We start from the raw sequence: 18610 nt of genomic DNA, 5'->3' as shown, positions 1-18610 counted from the left end.
ATATTTTCCGACATTCGCGTATATTCCATTCAAACCTCTAACCTCTTTCACGAAAAATGAAGTGTTATTGTAGGTCATGGGTCAACGCAAAATAAATGTCAACAATTCACGGTAGATAATCAACATTAGGAATGAAACAGCCTTAAGCACAATTTCTACCTAATATATGATAATATGACCTCTAACTCTACATTACCTGTTGGAAAATCTGCAAATTTAAACATGGTGAAACCCAATCAGAGCCCTTTACAAACATTACTCCAAATAGGTTTACCGAAACATCGAGCGTAAGTTTTGTTTTTAAAAGATCGGAAACATTTTTGTCAGTTGATACTTCTTCAGGGAAAAAGCACTTGCTGCAACAGGAAATCAAAGTGCCGAAATTGCAACCAACTGGCTTTTGTCTCATGTAAATGATCCATTTTTAGATGACAATTCTCCAAGAGAATATATTTTATATGCATGTCCAACAGGTCCGTTTTCAGAACAATTAAAAGTATTTTGGGATAAGTCCTTAAATATTCAGGGAAGGAATGGAGCCCATAATTTCACCCCCCATATAACTCTAGTCTCTTTCTTCAAGGTTCGTTCCATCATTTTCAACAGATAACAATCGGTTCAGTTGAGTAGAACATTTATCCTTGCAGTGCATCAAGTTACAAATATTAAGTATATACTTAGAGAAAAATTCTTTTTAGACACCTGATGAGCATGCTCCGTATCTAGCTAAGTGCTTAGAATCGGTTATGGAAAGGGATGGTGCAATACTCAATGAAAATTTTAAACTTGAAGTTTATACATCTCGAAACTTTATGGGGTTTTTTGTTGCTGAAGAACATGCAGACTATTTGAAGAGAATAGCTATGCAATATGTGAAAGAAGTTTCTAATGCTAGTAAGATACTTGGCTATGAGTGTTGAATATAATGCCTTAGAGCATCTATCATCATCCTGCTTTTTCTTTTTGTTCAATTCCCTATTTGTCTATAAATGCATTTGTGTATGTGCTTCTCATCATCTTTTTTTGGAGAGATGAATTTATTTTGAGTCTTTTTATTTTTTTATGAATGAAGATGGAAATGGCAGAAATACCTATTAAATTTTAATGCTTTATGTGCCCTATAATCAGTATTCATATTTCTTTGAGTAGTTCTTCCGAATTTAGAATATTGGAAATTTCACACAAAAATAACTATTTTCTACTTTCATCAAACTAAATATGAAAATTTCAATTTGGTCTTCCACAATCAATTCCTCAATCGCTCAAAATCAACTGACAAAATTTCATATAATTCACTCTTATGGTTTCTTGAAAAATGTCTTTTGTTCAGTTTGCAGTGTTTATTGTAGTAGAATGAGTTTCATAATTTTCCTGATTATTTTTCAGTCATTAGTGACACATATGAACATTTTGATGCTCTGACAGCCTGTTTTCCATGGTGCACAACCACTACTGCTAGATGTATACCCCGAGGCAGTAGATGTGAGCATTTTGTTCTCATTTTCTTCTAGTATTCTGTAGTTGTACTTAGTCAAGTTTGAATGGATGTTAATGTTCTCATGGTATCATTCTTATGGTTTTTCAGCTTTAAGTCATGAACCCCATGCCAAATCACTCCATTTAACTTTAGCATACCAATTTCCAAATAATCAGTTTGATGGTTTGAAAGCTTTAGTTGATGAACTGGATCCAAATGCGACAGCAGAATGGGAACTGAGATTGTATTCGAAAGACCCCCGAATAAATGGAAAACAAGTCTATAAGGTGAAAAATATTTCAAATTTATACAAAATATGATATTCCTAACTTTGATTCTTGAGGAGTTGCAAAGAATTCCAATGAAAAAATCTTATGAGTAGCGACCAGATGCATATGTTATTGCATATTCAGCCAAATCTCACCAGCATATTCTAACATATTCTAACGAAAATCTTGAGATACTGCATTTACTATATTTTTCCATTGGGTACCTAGTATATGAAATCTTTCAAGGAAGCTGACCAAACATAGTAGAGAAATGGTTCCCAGAGAGCACATGGGCTCATAAAATTTATTTTTTATCTGACAAGGAAATTTTTCAACATGAAATTAAGCATGACAACCATCACAAGAGATGTTCCAAATTTTAGAGTGGTAACCCAGATGTTATATTTTACAGGGTCCGGCAAAAAAACCTCCCTGATTTCAATAGGCATTTGCAAAAAGAATAAGAAACATATAGAACAATTACTTATATTTGTGAATAGCCTATATGATGCCATTTTACATCACTTAGTACACTTTACTTGGTTTTGAAAATTATGTCTGATAAATGATGTCCCCCATTGTTAAGACATTCATGACATTTCCTGGCCCCCAAGGTCACCCGACTTATCACCTTGATATTTCTTTCTGTGGGGGTACCTAAAGGCTGAAGTGTACAAACATCGTCCCAGAACTCTGCAAGAACTAAAAGATGCCATTAGGCAGGAAGTGGCAGCCATTCCAAGGCTTCCGAAGAACTATGGACAACTTCAGGGAAAGACTTCGTGAATGTCTTAACAATGGGGGACATCATTTATCAGACATAATTTTCAAAACCAAGTAAAGTGTACTAAGTGATGTAAAATGGCATCATATAGGCTATTCACAAATATAAGTAATTGTTCTATATGTTTCTTATTCTTTTTGCAAATGCCTATTGAAATCAGGGAGGTTTTTTTGCCGGACCCTGTATATATGTATTTTTGTTCTTATTCTATTCAAAATTCTCATTTTGAAGCAAGTGGTCAATGGTTTTGATTGTTCAAAAGCTGTATCAGTTTGTCTGTCCAAGACAACTCTCAACAATGCAAGTTTAAAAGAAAATAAAGATTCATTTAGCACTCTCACATACCTATCAGTAAAACCTATAATATGATTTGTCATTGAATAATTTTCTTCATTCAATGAATAAAATCTGCCAATGGAACTGCGCAATTCTTGATGAATGATCAATGAAAAAGGGGTGTTTATTTGGCCCCCAAATTGAAATACTTCCCAGTTACCCCAGTGGCTGTCAAATAGCCCTTTCGCACTTACAGAAATATTCTCAAGAATTGAAGGCATAATCTTACCCCCCATTTGAAACAATACCTGATTGTTTCCATTCACTGAAGTAGAAAAGATCTTCAGTTTTCTTGGTTGCTTAGTGGTTGGAGCGCTGGACTAGTTATTCGGAGATTGCGGGTTCGAGTCCCGCTCGAGGAGGTACTTTTTCCAAAATTGAAAAATTGGCTAATTAAATTTAAACTTTTTGTATAGCATATAATTTGTTGTCTAGCAATTATACAGGTGTTCCTAATTTGGAAGTACAAACGAAAATGACTAATTCCTTGGATAAATTTAAGAAAAAAAAAGCCCGCAAACGCTCTATTTCAGAAATAGTACTACACTTTTCGGTTTGTTGGAGTTTTGTCATATTTGCTACCAATTTCGGGAACAAAAATTTCGAACAACTCAGAAAAATCCAAATGACATTTTGAAGATCCAATTAGCAAGTTTTGTTGATTAAAATAATTATACGTTTTAATAGTTATTTACCGAATGTGTAATGATGATTCGATGAACTAGTATAAAAAAAGAAATTACAACAAAACTAGGACTACAAGAAACACCCTGTATCTCGAAAACGAAGCCTTTGAGGTCCCATGTTTATAGGATTTTTTTCCTTAAAATTATCTGACGAATCTCTCATTTGTATTTCCAATTAAGGGAAGGGAGTTCATTTGTACCTCCAATTTAGGAACTACATCGGCACTGAATCATAGAAATTTCAATTTGGACCCTGAAAATAACGAGTACAGAGCTGAAAGCTGGACAGAATCGATTTCGACCTCCTCTTCTTCATCAATGATTGCCCCCCAATCGTTTGAGACCATAGTCTGGTCAATATTCTAGAATTACAAACATTCAGACAAAATGATAACCCGCTGCCCGCTGTTACATATTCAAAAAAATAAATAAATAAATGCCAGGAAGAAATATGTCGTTTTGAGATGGATCAAAGATTGTGATCGATGAGAGTTGGTTAAAAATACAATAGGGGTCGTTTTATCCCTGGCGAGGAGTTACTCAACCGTTTTATTCGTTGAAGCCCGATATATAAAAACAGGTCAGACGTGATCTATTATGTTATTTCCTGTGGACCATAGCGTTTGTGTTTGTGTGAACTTCTAATATAGAAGAATATCTTGTGATTTTATTGATCCCTCATTTCCAAGGGTGAGTTTTAACAATTATTGATATAAATATAAAGCATAATATTGGTTGGAAGATAATTTTCATATAGAAAAAAAATAGTATACATTGAATAACAGCAAGTAGATTCTCCTGGTTTTCCTATTTTAATTCTTGAGAAAAACTAGTACCTAAAATTAAGGAAGTAGTGAACTCACCAGGTGTTCAAGATTTTATTAACAAAAATATATGTATTTCATCCAGTTGGTTGTACACCTGAGATTGTATACTAAATTTTCTGCAATAAGTATTATTAAAATTTGGCGATCAGAGTGAAGAAACATAAATGTATAGGGATAAGTTTCAATGCACCTATAGTGAGACCGGGTGAGACAGTAAATTTTCCCAAAAACTATGTAATTTAGAAAAAAATGTTTCCATTGAAACTTGTTAGGTATCAGAGAGGAAAGAAATGAACATATTTTGTTTCGACCTTGACTTTGAATTCAAGGCTATTTCAAGGTCTACTGTCAGTGCAGATTCTTATTATTCATAAAATAGTAGTGTTTTTTATTTCAATTTGTTTATCGGATTTCAAAATACTAAAACTAAATTTCATTTAAACGGTTAAGCAGGAATATCGATGCAGAAACTTTGAAGCGATGAATCATTTATTAAAAGATTCGATAAATGTAACGAAGTCCAAAGTCATAATTTTGAACAGTTACTAGAATGATTTTTATCCCAAAATTTAGTTCAATATTTTAAAATCCGATGAAAAAAGTTTCAAACAAAAGTTGCTACATTTTTCATGAAGAATAAAAATCTGCACTGAGAAAATTTAGCTTTCCATTCAAGAAAATCAAATCGAACATGAAATAAGCTTGAAGTCAAGGTTAAAAAAATATTCATTTTTTGTATCCCTTGATACCTAACAATTTATACATGAAAAATTTCATTCCAAAGTACATAGTTCTTGAGATAATTTACTGACTCGAGTTAAATGACGTGCGTTCAAAAGCTCCGCTTAGCGTTCGGTCATGCAAGTTGAGTGCGGAAAAGATACTTTCCGCAAGAGTTGGGAACAATATTTTGTCCACAAGCGCTTGAAATAAATTTAAACTCAAAAGATTTGATTAATATTATGCCTATACAGATGAATGACAGACGTAATTCTGCAGAGGGGGCATATATCGTTTTCAGCAAGCGAATTTTGTCCCCAACATGAACTATCAAATTTGACATGAAGCGCGCGGAAATGAAAACATATCAGTGATACGATTTTTCTCTATTTATTTAGAGGCAATAAATAGCAGTTACTACTGTTTAGCTCAACTCGCGAGTTTCTCCACAAAGAACGCACTTCTTATGTCCCATAGTGAATCGATGTTTCATATCAACTCAAAATATATTGAAATAAATACCTAAATATATCAGAAATATATCAGAAAACAAACTTCCGTGAGCGATCCAAACGGCGGGCGTGAAACAATCGATGACACTTGGAGGGCAAAAGTTGACAAACCTTGGATTTCAGCAGGTAGATACAGAAAATAATAAATATTTTGCCTATCATAAATTCGACAATTAGGAGAAATATCTGATTCCAAATATTCAAATTTGCTTATTTAATCGGGAATCACTCAAATAAATATATGTCATTCAATAGTGAATTCATAACGATATTATAAAATTGACAATGTAATCTAACCAAGTTGGGGACATGTAAAAATTGCGTATACTCCCTCTAACTATGTTTATTACTCTATGGTTTGGTGCATAGAGGCATTACAGAATTTAATTTATTCTTTAATACTTGCGCGCGGAAAAGAAATAGCAAGGGTTTGCCCGCACTATATGGGAAAGTGACTCTTTGTGACTTAAAATGCGTGTGGAAAAAGAGTTGAAAGCGCACGCTTGTAGAAAAATAAACTTTGCGATTTTTTATTATTGCCTTTGGAAGATTATTAATCAGAATTAATTAATTAGACCTTAGTGGAAACATCCACGCAATAGAGATATACCTAATTTTAAATTTTTCACAGACATTTATAATAATAAATGTCTGTTGAATGAAAGTTTGGACACTCTAGAGTTCCTGACCTCTTGTCCAGAGTTCAATACTTAACTGATATTATACCTACTTCTGAATTAAAAATGTTCGGGGAAAGGGTCTGGCCCAAATTTGCTGCGCCACTGGATGTAAAATTATTATTAATTCTGGGAAATTCTTATCTCTGTACAGTATGAGTATGCAATAGTCTGCAGCCTATACCGTTTCAGGCCCTAGCCCAAAAAAGCAGCTCATGAATTAAAAAAAATTGACAATTGAAAAATGTTTAAAAATAATTTATCAATATATGGCATTCAGAACCTCAGGTTTTAACGACACCACTAAGCATTTATATCACCGTTTTTTATAAAGATAGTTTATTAGATAATGATGTTTCTGTACGATAAGAGAGGGAATAATCCACAATGTAAAATTTACAGTGTTTCGATCATATAAATTAACGAGGCAAGTGAAGTTTTCCCTTTTAAACATTGACAATAATATTTCCCCTACAAAAGTGTTGAATTAACTTCACCTTGAGTACCTACTCAAAGTTTATCAAATTATCATCGTATCATCTGTGATGCATTTTTTACGATTAGAAACTTGTTTAACCATATTTAGTTCAGTCTTATCTACCACACAACGTTGCAGGTCATCCGGGAGTACATACCCACTGAAACTGACGACCTTGAATTGAAAATTGGAGACTATTTATATGTTAGTTCGGAAGCCTTGAACAGTTCCATCTCAGACGACTGGTTGGAGGGAACCTCCTGGTCGACGGGCGCTAGTGGATATTTCCTGGAAAGTAATACTTGCAGAGTTCCAGAATCTGACGCCTGGACGCTTCATAAGAGTATACCTCTAAATAAGTGCGAACATTTGGAAGATATGGGGGAACGTCATGAAGAGTTGTCCAACACGCAGATGAAGGAGTTTATGAAAGATAGGATGATTGCCGATTTGAGTAATGTCGAGGCAACCACAACAAATTATAAGGTGAGTACTTAGCCTAAATTAATTAGGGGAGAACAATATTGCAAGTACTCAGGGCCGTCGCTAGCCAAACTGCCGCCTTAGGCAGAGACCCATTTTGCCGCCCTACCAGAAGCTAACTCTGCAGAATAATTAATATTGTACAATCGAGGTCCAGCGCCTGCTCAAGCTTTTCTACCGTTCTATTTTTTTGTGATTCAAGTTTTAATTCAATAGATGATTTAGGATATTATGTGGAATGTAATAAACGTGCTCAACTGAATTCTAATGAATAAATGATAAAATATATGAATTGAGTTCAGTTTTAGATCCTTTTTTTTCTTCGATATGATGAATATGTATTCACGATACTAAGATGTTATAGATTTGTAAATTTCATAAAAGAAAATCATCAGTGAAATTCGTTCAAATAAAAAAAAATGTTCCCATTATTTGCCGCCACTGTAGAGTGGGCCCTGCAATTTCAGATTCCTAGTTCAGTTTCGATTTTAGAAAAAGCTTGAAAATTTCATTTTTGTTTAAGATCGGATGATGCTGATGAACCATCATCTAATTCGAAAGCGCCCACGCCCAACACTATAGTTAATTTGATATAAAAAATGAAGAATATAATAAAATAATGGGATGTGGTATGAAATAATAGAACTTCTTATATTTCTTGAGAAGTATCAGTTGAAGTGATGAAATGGAATCGTTTTCTTATATTTTTCATTCCATTCTGAGGAATCAACATTGCGATTATGGAATTGAAAAGAAAATAATCCAGAACCCCAAGTGGCCATAAAATTCGGCAACGTAAAGGGAACGCCGACAAGCCTGATGAGTGCATTTGTTTTTTCAGCGTCAATAACTCGTAAACAGCACTATGAGGGGATCACGCCACATCTGGATATTTAGGAGTATAATGTATAATGCGGACCTTTTGTGGTTTGTGATGTTATTTAAATTTGTCGGTATTCATTCCTGTTGTTGCTGACTGAATTAAATCACATTTGGTATTTTGAATATCTACACATGTGATTTTTGTTGATCAAGCTTGAAATGTCGCCCTTGAATTTTGCCGCCCTAGGCCCTACCCTACCCTACCCTGCCTACCCCTAGCGACGTCCCTGCAAGTACTGTCAAGTGCTGTAGCGTGAACCTAACATTTCAAAGACTCGTACAGAAAAATTCTTTGACAATATCTGTTGCACCAGGGCTGCCGCCAGACATTTTGGCGCTCCGGCAAAATAAAATTTCGCTGACCTGCTTTGCATTATTTCTCTCAGGCATCTTTTCAATTTCATCGTCTTTTTCAACTTAAAATCACCTGGTCAAATTTATCAAAGGATGTATTGTCGATTTCATCTAAGAACGTCCTGAATTGTTTAAACGTACGTCGCTCTAAAAGTCTATATAGTAAAAAGACCACGTAGTTCTTAAATGTGCATTTTATTACCTATTTGTAGTTTAATAACTGTAGTTGAAGGCGCCTATTTGATTTCAGAAAAATTGCCTCTGGGAAATTTTATTATTTTGCTACTTAGAAAATATTTTTGTGTCAAAAAATTTGTCTTGTTTCTTTAACTGACTTTGCACTCCCACAATTTTGCGCCCCGGCAAAATGTCCGGTTTGGCGACCCTGTGTGGCACTATGCTTTCTCGTCCTTAAAAGTTTTGCAGTTCACTGAACCTATAGGGTGTCCGAAATTTGTTGTCTAGTGAGAGGATCTCAGAATCCCTCTGAGCTTCCACGAGTTCAAAATTCATAAACGAGCCACGAAGTGGCGAGTTTTAGAATGAACGAGTGGTAGAATGAGCCTTCTGTACGAGTATTATACATTATTTTCTCTAATTCATTGCATTTTCATTGAAATTAATGAAATATTTCCATAAATATCATTTAGTGATTTTTGCATTGAAAAATGTTGGTTGGCAGAACTGATTTCTTTAAGGCAAATTGATGAATTGACAGATAAAGCCGCGGCGGAAAGTTCGGAGTACCAACATATAATAATAAAATATAACCATGAAAACTGTGCGTTTCTGATATATTCTCGCACGATTTTGTTCTACAAGATGTGGAAGAATGAACGGAATAACCACAGAATTAGAGAAAAGAATCTTCTTCTTCTAGTTCCATCTCCTATCGAAGGTTGTAAACCATCATAGCAAAGAATAGAAAGCATAGAAAAGAATGAACACCACATTTTCGGGCTCGATTTTTGAGGGAATTAATTTGGTGAAAATCGCAACCTCATAAATTCAACTGTATGGAGAAAATTGGAGAAAAGCGTGATATAAAAAGTTCTTATAACTTATTTATTATTGGTGCTATCAACATGAAACAAAAATATCCTACAGGCACTTCTTTTAGTAGAATCCATTTTTCATTTGTTTTTTATTGCAATTAGTTTTGAAGTTTTAAAAGATACTTGAGTTTTTTTTAATGTAAACCATATAAATTTCTATAACAAATGAAATCTTTTAATTGATTTTTTTATTTTCACAAATATATAACATGATAGGTACATGAATTTCTTAGCAAGCTATAAGATTTATAATAATCAACAAAAGTTTCAGCTTCACACGGAAAATGAACCAAGTGCTTATCTTTGATAATCTGTTATCTTCAGATAATTGAAATATTCGGTGGCCACCAAGATCTCCGGATTTAACATCGTGAAATTTTTCTCTGGTCACATTTAAAGAACAACATTTATCAATGTAAAAATGTTGAAGTATTGAAAAAATCTAACGATGTTAAATCCAGAGGCATTGGTGGTCACCGAATATTTCAATTAGCTGAAGTTCACAGAGAAACATAGATAGGAACTTTAATGATTTGTGTGAAACTGAAACTTTTGATGATTTTTATTATTTGATAAAAATTTATATATCATATTACCTATATATTTTGGAAAAGGGAAAAATTTAGCGATTTCATTTGTTATAGAGATTTATATCGTTTTCAATCAAGAAAACCCAAGTTACTATTATAATTTCGAAACTAATTGCAATACAAAACAGATGAAAACACCACTGAATTCTACTGAAAAAAGTGCCTTTATGACGTTTGTGTTTCATGTGCATAGCACCAATAATAAAGAAGATAATTTCATTTAACGCCATTTTCCAATTTTCTCTTATAGCTTGAAAACAATTGAATGTTCGAGGTTGCGGTTTTGCCCAAATAAATTCTCTCAAAAATCGATTCCGAAAATGTGTCATTCATTTTTTTTTCTAACTCAAAGGGGTTCTGAGATCCCACTCCCACGAATTTGGAACAGCCGATACAGGGTGTTTCAAGTACGACTGTCTATTAGACGTTTCTGGAGTACGAAGCCTATTTGAAATCTGAAAATTCGTAATGTGATCCAATTCGTAGTTCCCTATTCAGCAAAAATATTTCCGAAGCTCAGGCACTTTCGGTTTTACGAAAAATGAAAAAAAATCAGAATATGATATCGTTTGTAATTCCCTATTCAGCTAATTAGCTGAATAGGGCAAAAAATCCTTTTGCCAATTTTAACCAGTCCTTTAAACCAATTGCTTCGAAATAAACTCTCTTTTCTATTGCAGGTGAAATCAAACCAACGTAGCATATTTGTTTTACGCCACGCGGAAAGAGTGGACTTCGTCTTCAGAAAATGGATTTCCCACTGCTTCGACGATGCTGGAAACTACCTCAGAAAAGATCTCAACCTGCCACATTCTATACCTTCCAGAAGAGATGGACCAGAAGGCTACGGTAAAGATAGTCCCATTACTAACGTTGGTTGCTTCCACGCTAGATCAATTGGAGAAGTTTTCAAATCCAATGATGTTAACATCGATCATGTATATTGTTCTCCAAGTTTCAGATGCGTTCAAACTCTGGATGCTTTCTTGCAAGTAAGAATTGAAAACTTTATCATATGGATAATATATATGAAGGGTATTCATTTATCATAAGATAGGTATACAGTTAAAAACCACAATTCTGTGTGAACATTTTCAAAAAAGTAAATTTGGAATAAAGACGGAGAAGATAATCGTCAAATTCATATACAAAGCATTCAAAATCAACAATCAATATTATTGATCTTGAATTCCATAATTTACTCTTTTTTTTGACAATTCTCATTATTATTAAACAATCCTGTAATGTCTGAGATCTCGTTTGATCGCGAAACCCGGTCGCAAATAAAAATTTTCACACAGGATTTTGTGGTTTTTGAACTGTATACTTATCTTATGATGGATATTAGTGATTAAATCTAGCGGACTCAACAATATGTTATCTAAACAAATAGTAATACATCCTGTCAATAAAGGAATGGATGTTGATAATATGAAACGTATGTTTGAGAAAATTAGCGAAATTCTTTTTGTCAATATTTCATTCCAATTATTCCATCAATTTCAATAAAAATTCAGTGTATTAGAGAAAACAATGTATAATACTATTCCAATACAGGTTGAAAATTCGCACGGAGCAAAATTTCATTGTGTATATCTCGTCACCAGAAGCGTAAAAACCAGAATATCAAAAAAATGTACCCAGTAATTCCAACAACAGATCCGACTATTTTGCAAATGTAAAATAATCTCAGAAATGCTTATTCATGTCAAATTTTCCGAGGATCATTCCAAGGTCGAAATAGGTGCATGATTGAACAAGCGCTCAAAATTTCCTGACGCCAAGTCAATGTTTTTCTCGATTTTCCAAATCTAATTCCTTAATTTTTATCCTTTAAAATTTATGGATTGGGTTCTCGGACCAGGACGATCAATGCATAATAACAGCTAATTTTTTTCCAAATTTTATCATATGGTTTTCGAGAAAGGCTTTTTACAGCATATACTGACGCGTTTTTTTCTATTCATTTTGTATATCATCCAGATCGTAACTGTGAAAATCAAGACAGTTATTAGCTCTACATCTCTTTTCCTGTGAAAAAATAATAAGTTATCGAATTATTTCGCTGTAAAATCTTTAACGTATTTTCAGTAATGATTGAATATCAGTTACATGTATATGTTTTAGGGAATAGGTAAAAAGGAAAACATCAAAATTCGAGTAGAACCATGCCTTTTTGAATGGACACTGTGGTATCCGAAAGTTCCAGATTGGATGTCAGTGGATGAATTAGTTTCAGCAGGTTACAATATCGACACCCAATATAATTCATTTAAGAATGTTAGTGATATAAAAGTGCATGAAACTATCGAGAACTTCTATGCCAGAAGTACTGATTTTTTGAAGAAAGTCATGGATGACCATCCAACTGGCAATGTTCTTCTATTAGGTCATTCTGCAACCTTGGATACTATGACAAGGCATCTGGTACAAGGGAAAGAAGCGAGAAATAAAGATGAACTCTTTGGACTTATAAATAAAATTCCGTATTGTAGTTTAGTTCAAGTAACAGAAGAGGAAAACAAGTGGAAATTCGTTGATCCACCATGTCCGCCTATGACACATTGTGTGAATCATAGATTTGATTGGAAAGTGCTTTTATCAAATTGAATTATATCCAGCATCTGTTACATTATTATTTGAAGGTACAAAATTATTTATAAGTTGAAATGTCCTGTATTAAATTAATTGTTATTATATTATTATGAATACTATATTATATTGTTATTGATAACCAATATACAGCTTAATATATTATAGTATCATTAAAAAAAATAAGATTAGTATTGAAAATCAATATTTCGTCCACGAATTCGTCATCAGTGATTCGAACTTTATTGTTAGAGAATATTCGAAGCTCAAAATTAGAAGAGAGAGAAAAGGGAGATCTGTTCAGGGAATAACCGCTCAAAAAAGACTGTTAGACAGAGGTTGCTTACAATATTTTTTCTAAAAAAGAAATAATTACGCTCTAAAATAAATATATAACTTGCTATCATCCAATATAAACTATGAAACAAAAAGTTTTTCCATGATAGTATTTGAGTAATAAAATTATTTTGTTACTCTGAGTTTAGTATGATAGATGCTTTCCAATGCCTTGTCGGAAGTTAGATAGCTAACTAAATGTGACAAAATCAAAATGTAAATGCTACAGTTTGATTCAAAGGAGTAATAAATGGAGTTTCATTCATTCTTGTTCTCCTTCAGTATCATGGATACAACATAAGTTTTATTTTTGGATAAGCATTGCATCATATTAGATCTTGCATGTCATGATTCTCAGATGAATCCACTGGTTTAGAGGGTTGGAATAACCTAACCTCATCATAACAACAAAAATTAATTAGGCACTCCAGATCATGCGATCTAATAATGGTGTTGGTTGGCAAAACTTGATCGTCATTCGATCATTTTTTTTACTGGGGCATTTTATACCTTGAATCTGTTGATTTTGTGTTGTATGTGCTTCATAAGAATGGAGAATGAACATGTTAAAACCTCACACTATCTCTGCTCGAACTATCATCTACAGTTAAAAGTATAATCGAAATTTGCAATACAAACAATAATACTACTATACTGTACTCTTATGACAAACATACCAATCTCCACCACATTGGTTGTCGAATACATCACTGGGATGCCCTAAAAATGTAAATTCAATAAGGCTTGTATTCAAAATGATAAAAATATTTTTGCTTCGGCATTACATTTAAATATTATTTGAAAAGAAGCATATTATAAAGTTCTTGTTTTCTACCACTTTTCAAAAACCTCTTCATTGCATTATTTTTTTTTTATTTAAAGGATCTAATAAAGAAAATGAACTAAATATAATGAAAAATTCTATGACTATGAAATGTATATAATTAGTTTTCATTATATAAAAATATCTTCAATATTTTATAAAACTATAATATATTATGCAACATGTCCTTTTTCCTTCAATTTTGTTACTAAGGTGTCTACATCAGGTATGATAGCTCCGGCTTGTCGTACAGGAGGATCTTCAACTTTAACAATCTTGATCCTTGGTGTTATATCAACTCCTAAATCCTTAGGGGTCATTTTAGTGAGAGGTTTCTTCTTAGCTTTCTGGAAATATTTTGGAAACAAAATGGTAATGTGATAATCTTTTAGAAATATATCAATTATTTCTATAACTAATTAAAATCCTTATCAAGCCCAGTAAAACTAAATAACTGGATGAAATCGCAATAATTTGACCATGTTACATTAAGAGGGGTTTATAACATGTGGCATTCTCGTGATCTGCTCTAACTACTCCTTTCCCCTTAAAGTTTTTGAGATCCCACCACTTTTCAGGATGAGTGAAGCAATCTCAAACGATCGTCTGATTTACTGACATTTTCTACCACATGCAAGTATTCAAAATACATTTCTACCTCTTCATTTTTAATTTTATAAAAACCGCAATTTCAGCCTTTGAGAAGGCTTTTTGTATAATATTTTATGTGAAAATCAGAATGTTATATCATGCATATATTTTCATTCTTCCATAAAAAATTCATATTATTCTTTTTTTCCATTCCAAAAAAAATACCTTTCCGCAATGACGAACTCTTAATAAATTGATGGGCTCTAGTGTGTGTCTGCTTATTTCTGAATTCACTGCAGAAGCAGTATGGACCCCTCTTGAATGACTTTTTCAATTACAATTGAAACATAATTTTACAAAAATTCAACCAAATATTTCTTTTACTGTTTTTTTTTATAAATTCTGGGAAGAATTGAGTATTCTCACCATTATATTTGGTAGAGTTGCGTATCTAGGCTCATTGAGGCGTAGGTCAGCACTTATAACTGCAGGAAGTTTACATTTGATATTTTCTAACCCACCATCAATTTCTCTTTTTACCAAAATATGACCATCTTGTTTTTCCACCTAAAAAAAGTATTAAATTCAGTGATATTATTATAAGAATTTATTATTAAATAATGCAAAATATTAAAATGATATGGTTTTTGTAAAACACTCATATATTTCAATACATATATTTTCAATTTTCTGTTTGTTTGTTTTTCAACCTTACCTTTGATGCAAAAGTTGCTTGAGGCCAATTGAGAAATCCAGCAGTCATCTGTGCAGTTTGATTGCAATCATCATCGATTGCCTAAAAAAACAATATATCCAATAACAATCTGCAAAATTATATATGATATTGTAAAATATTAAGAAACAATGTTTACTTGTTTTCCAAGAATAACAAGATCTGCTTTTTCATTCTGAGCTAATTTAGCAAGAATCTTCGATACATGAATTGGCTGTAAAGTTTCATATTCTTTTGCTGGTACTTCAACATGGATAGCCTTATCTGCTCCCATTGCTAGAGCAGTTCGAAGAACATCTTGTGCTTGTTGTGGACCACAAGATACAGCAATGACTTCATTTGCTACTTTCTGTTCCTTCATGCGTACAGCTTCTTCAATAGCTATTTCATCAAATGGGTTCATGGAATGTTTGACGCCATCTGTTACAACTCCAGTTTTGTCGGGTTTCACACGAATCTATAAATATTTAACTGATAATTTTTTCACATTATTTACAAAATCCTCAGTCAAATTTGAATTTATTAGAAAAAAATGAAGTAAATGCCATTAACTGAATTAAAATATATCATAATGATATAAAAATAAATAAAAATGACCGCTGCAGCTCTAAGAGACAATATTTGAATAATATAATTATATTAAATTCGATACAAATAATTAAATGAAAAGATCTTAAAGTACCTTAACAGCATAATCAATTACTCTTTTCACACCAACTAAAACACGAGCCATAATTTAAAAGATTCAACTATTGTGAATACTGAATTGTACTGAAATTGTACTTTGAACTAAATCAAGAATCAAGTGAACCTGTTGGACCTCTGATCAAATTTTCCAATTCCTGTCAAAAAAAGAGCAGACGTCAAAATCTGACATTTTCCTAACCTTTAAGAGCTACTCTAGTAGTACAAAAGTAAACTGAATGAAATGGTGGAAGTAATATTATGTTTTCTTTTCGATTTCTTCCACCATAATTACTATTCATGGTTTCATTTCTTTGATCAATGCTAATGTAATTGTTTCTCTTGTTACTTTAATACTCATTGGCGATAGTCAACCAATTTTGTTATTTTTTCGTACCTGCATACTAAAACAGGTAAGTACAAATTTTAAAATTTTCACTTTCATCGTCGAAGCTATATTGAAACATTTATAAATGTTTCAATAGTAACATTTTATCTCTAATGCCTATGCTGATGTTGAACTTTTTGCATATACATACCTATTTATTTACAGTTCTTCTAAATTTTACATAAAGATTTACATAAAGAAAGGATAGTTGCGTGTTACGGACAAATATTTTATAGAGTTATTGGACGTTCAATAAGTATTTGGTAAGACAATGAAAAAATTGGAAGAGACTGAGGAATATGTTTACTGATGTCTTAAGGCCCATACATCATCGAAATGCACCCTTGACCGAACATGTTACTGTTGTAATTAAAAATGCTTAAGAATATCTAAATTTATTCATTCCTCCGGCGCGCACAACTTTGGGCTTCGCTTACGGCACGCTTTAGCGTATTTTGCAACTGGATATGCATCTCCAAACTTATAAGGTTCAGTTGGCACAAGAACTGAAGTCAACTGATCATGGAATGTAGAACATATAGGTACCGATTAGGTGCTTGAACAACAAAGATTTTTCGCATCGAATTTTGTTCAGCGACGAAACACATTTTTCACTCGTTGGCTATGTAAACAAGCCAAATTGTCGCTTATGGGTCAGAGAAAATCATCATGTTACTGCTGGGAATTAAATTGTTCTGGTGAAGTGATTGGCTCATACTTCTTTGAAAATGAACAAGGTGTCACTCAAACCGTCAATTCTCATCAATATAAAAGTAATGATATGGAATTGGAAAAGATTTGGTTCCAGCAAAATGGTGCAGTGTGAGCCACACAACATGACTTGTTTTGGCTTTATTGTAAGAAAGTTACTAAGGCGCATAATTTTTCTATTCGGCGATGTGAATTGACCATCAAGATCTAGTGATTCATCGGTTTTTTTTTTGTAGGTTTATGCGATGTTTATGTCGATAATCCGCAAACTATCTGACGATCTGAAAACCAACATCCGTCAAGTTATTGGTGAGATACTGTTCACCAGTCCGGCAGTATAGTCTCAATGAACTTTATTACCTTTCTGGAAGTTACATTCATCACTTGTTCCGGCTTTGAAAACCAAGAGCCAAGGTGTTGTAGCCTTTTCCGGTGAACAGCTTCACATTCACATAGCAAGTGTTTGGCTGTCTCAATGGCTTCTTGACAGCAGCGACATATGTCCTCACTCCTCAAATGCATAAATAAGCAGACCTACTTTTATTTTTCATATAATATATGGGACCCACAGACGAGCAACTTAGTCGCCCACCAAGTTGGCGACTAAGGCTCCTCGTCCACGGAGCTACTGGTTTCTGACTGTTTTAATACCTTCGTCACTTGCCAGTTTCTTATGCGTCTCCGCGTGTTGATTCAAATTGTATCTCGTACACGGACGTACCAGTCACGGATCGGTAGCGTACGTGTAAGTGATAAGTCGCCAAGAGACTAGCACTGTCGGTCGCCGAGGGATATTTTGTATGGATATTTCACTCAAAAATATGAATGAACAAAGTTTGAACGTAAAATTTGTCCAGGAAGTGGAAATAAATCCAGTTTCAGCTGAGGTAACCCAGCCAAAAAGCAGTTCAACACCTCATACTAGAGCAAACAAGCGTGAAAGGCCTCTAGATGAGGTGGATAAAACTTCTGTAAATTTTCTTAAGGAAAGACAAAGGCAAGACAGTGAAGCCGCAAATACACGAAAAATGTTTCTCCTTAGTTTATTAGATGAAGTGACCAGCATGTCAGATCAACAATGGAAATTATTTAAAAGAAGAACACTGAATGTAATAGACGAAATCATGACTCCAGCAAGAACGTATATAAATCAGTTTGAAGGTGATTCGCGGGAATCCTCTGGTCTTTCCAGGGAATCTATAAGTACAATGACATCTCCATCTTATTCAAATAATTCTCAGCTTTCCTTTCCCTCCAACAATAATCAGACTGATACATACTCCACAGGCACAGAAATCACTCCTGATTCAATGTTGCAAAACACTTCTTGTACTGGGCAAAATATTTTTCCATTTCAATGGTTTCAAAAATGAATGAATAAATATTCCTTTAAACGAACAAATACATGTTTTTCATTTACCTTAAAGTAATCATTATCCTTTCTTCCGGACTAACGCCACAGAATAGAGAGGTATTAATACCTCTCTATTCTGTGCTAACGCATTCCCTCATTTTTGTATTCCTTTTAACTATTGCAGGTAGAATTCTATTCAAAAGGAGTCTATAGGTTTCTTTAGTCATTCTGTAGAACATATGAAACTTTGCATCATCTATTTGCAATT

At 33.3% G+C, this 18610-nt stretch overlaps 2 protein-coding genes across 3 annotated transcripts; one reads left to right on the top strand and one right to left on the bottom strand.

Moving 5' to 3' along the window:
• The first annotated feature begins 64 nt into the window (after positions 1 to 64).
• On the top strand, positions 65 to 12885 carry LOC123674587 (protein UBASH3A homolog). 2 transcript variants are annotated; one of them, XM_045609513.1, is made up of 8 exons: positions 65 to 287; positions 343 to 583; positions 699 to 894; positions 1387 to 1482; positions 1586 to 1764; positions 6905 to 7252; positions 10811 to 11122; positions 12258 to 12885. In XM_045609513.1, the coding sequence occupies exons 1-8, from the start codon at positions 175 to 177 to the stop codon at positions 12738 to 12740; spliced, it is 1968 nt and encodes a 655-aa protein (XP_045465469.1). In that variant the 5' UTR covers positions 65 to 174; the 3' UTR covers positions 12741 to 12885. The 2 variants fall into 2 exon arrangements, with proteins under 2 accessions (XP_045465469.1, XP_045465477.1); XM_045609521.1 differs by lacking the exon at positions 699 to 894 and having other exon boundaries at positions 70 to 287; positions 343 to 473.
• A 1097-nt stretch (positions 12886 to 13982) lies between these two features.
• On the bottom strand, positions 13983 to 16121 carry LOC123674603 (electron transfer flavoprotein subunit beta). The gene is made up of 5 exons (XM_045609533.1): positions 15888 to 16121; positions 15345 to 15662; positions 15188 to 15268; positions 14899 to 15039; positions 13983 to 14228 (listed from the first exon to the last, which is right to left on the bottom strand). Exons 1-5 carry the CDS (start codon positions 15936 to 15938, stop codon positions 14055 to 14057), a joined length of 765 nt encoding a protein of 254 aa, XP_045465489.1. The 5' UTR covers positions 15939 to 16121; the 3' UTR covers positions 13983 to 14054.
• Positions 16122 to 18610: the final 2489 nt, after the last annotated feature.

The sequence above is a fragment of the Harmonia axyridis genome, chromosome 1, assembly GCF_914767665.1.
Source record: "Harmonia axyridis chromosome 1, icHarAxyr1.1, whole genome shotgun sequence".
Lineage (NCBI taxonomy): Eukaryota > Metazoa > Arthropoda > Insecta > Coleoptera > Coccinellidae > Harmonia > Harmonia axyridis.
The sequence above is the reverse complement of the archived record's forward strand: the minus strand, read 5'-3'. Positions and strand labels throughout refer to the sequence as shown.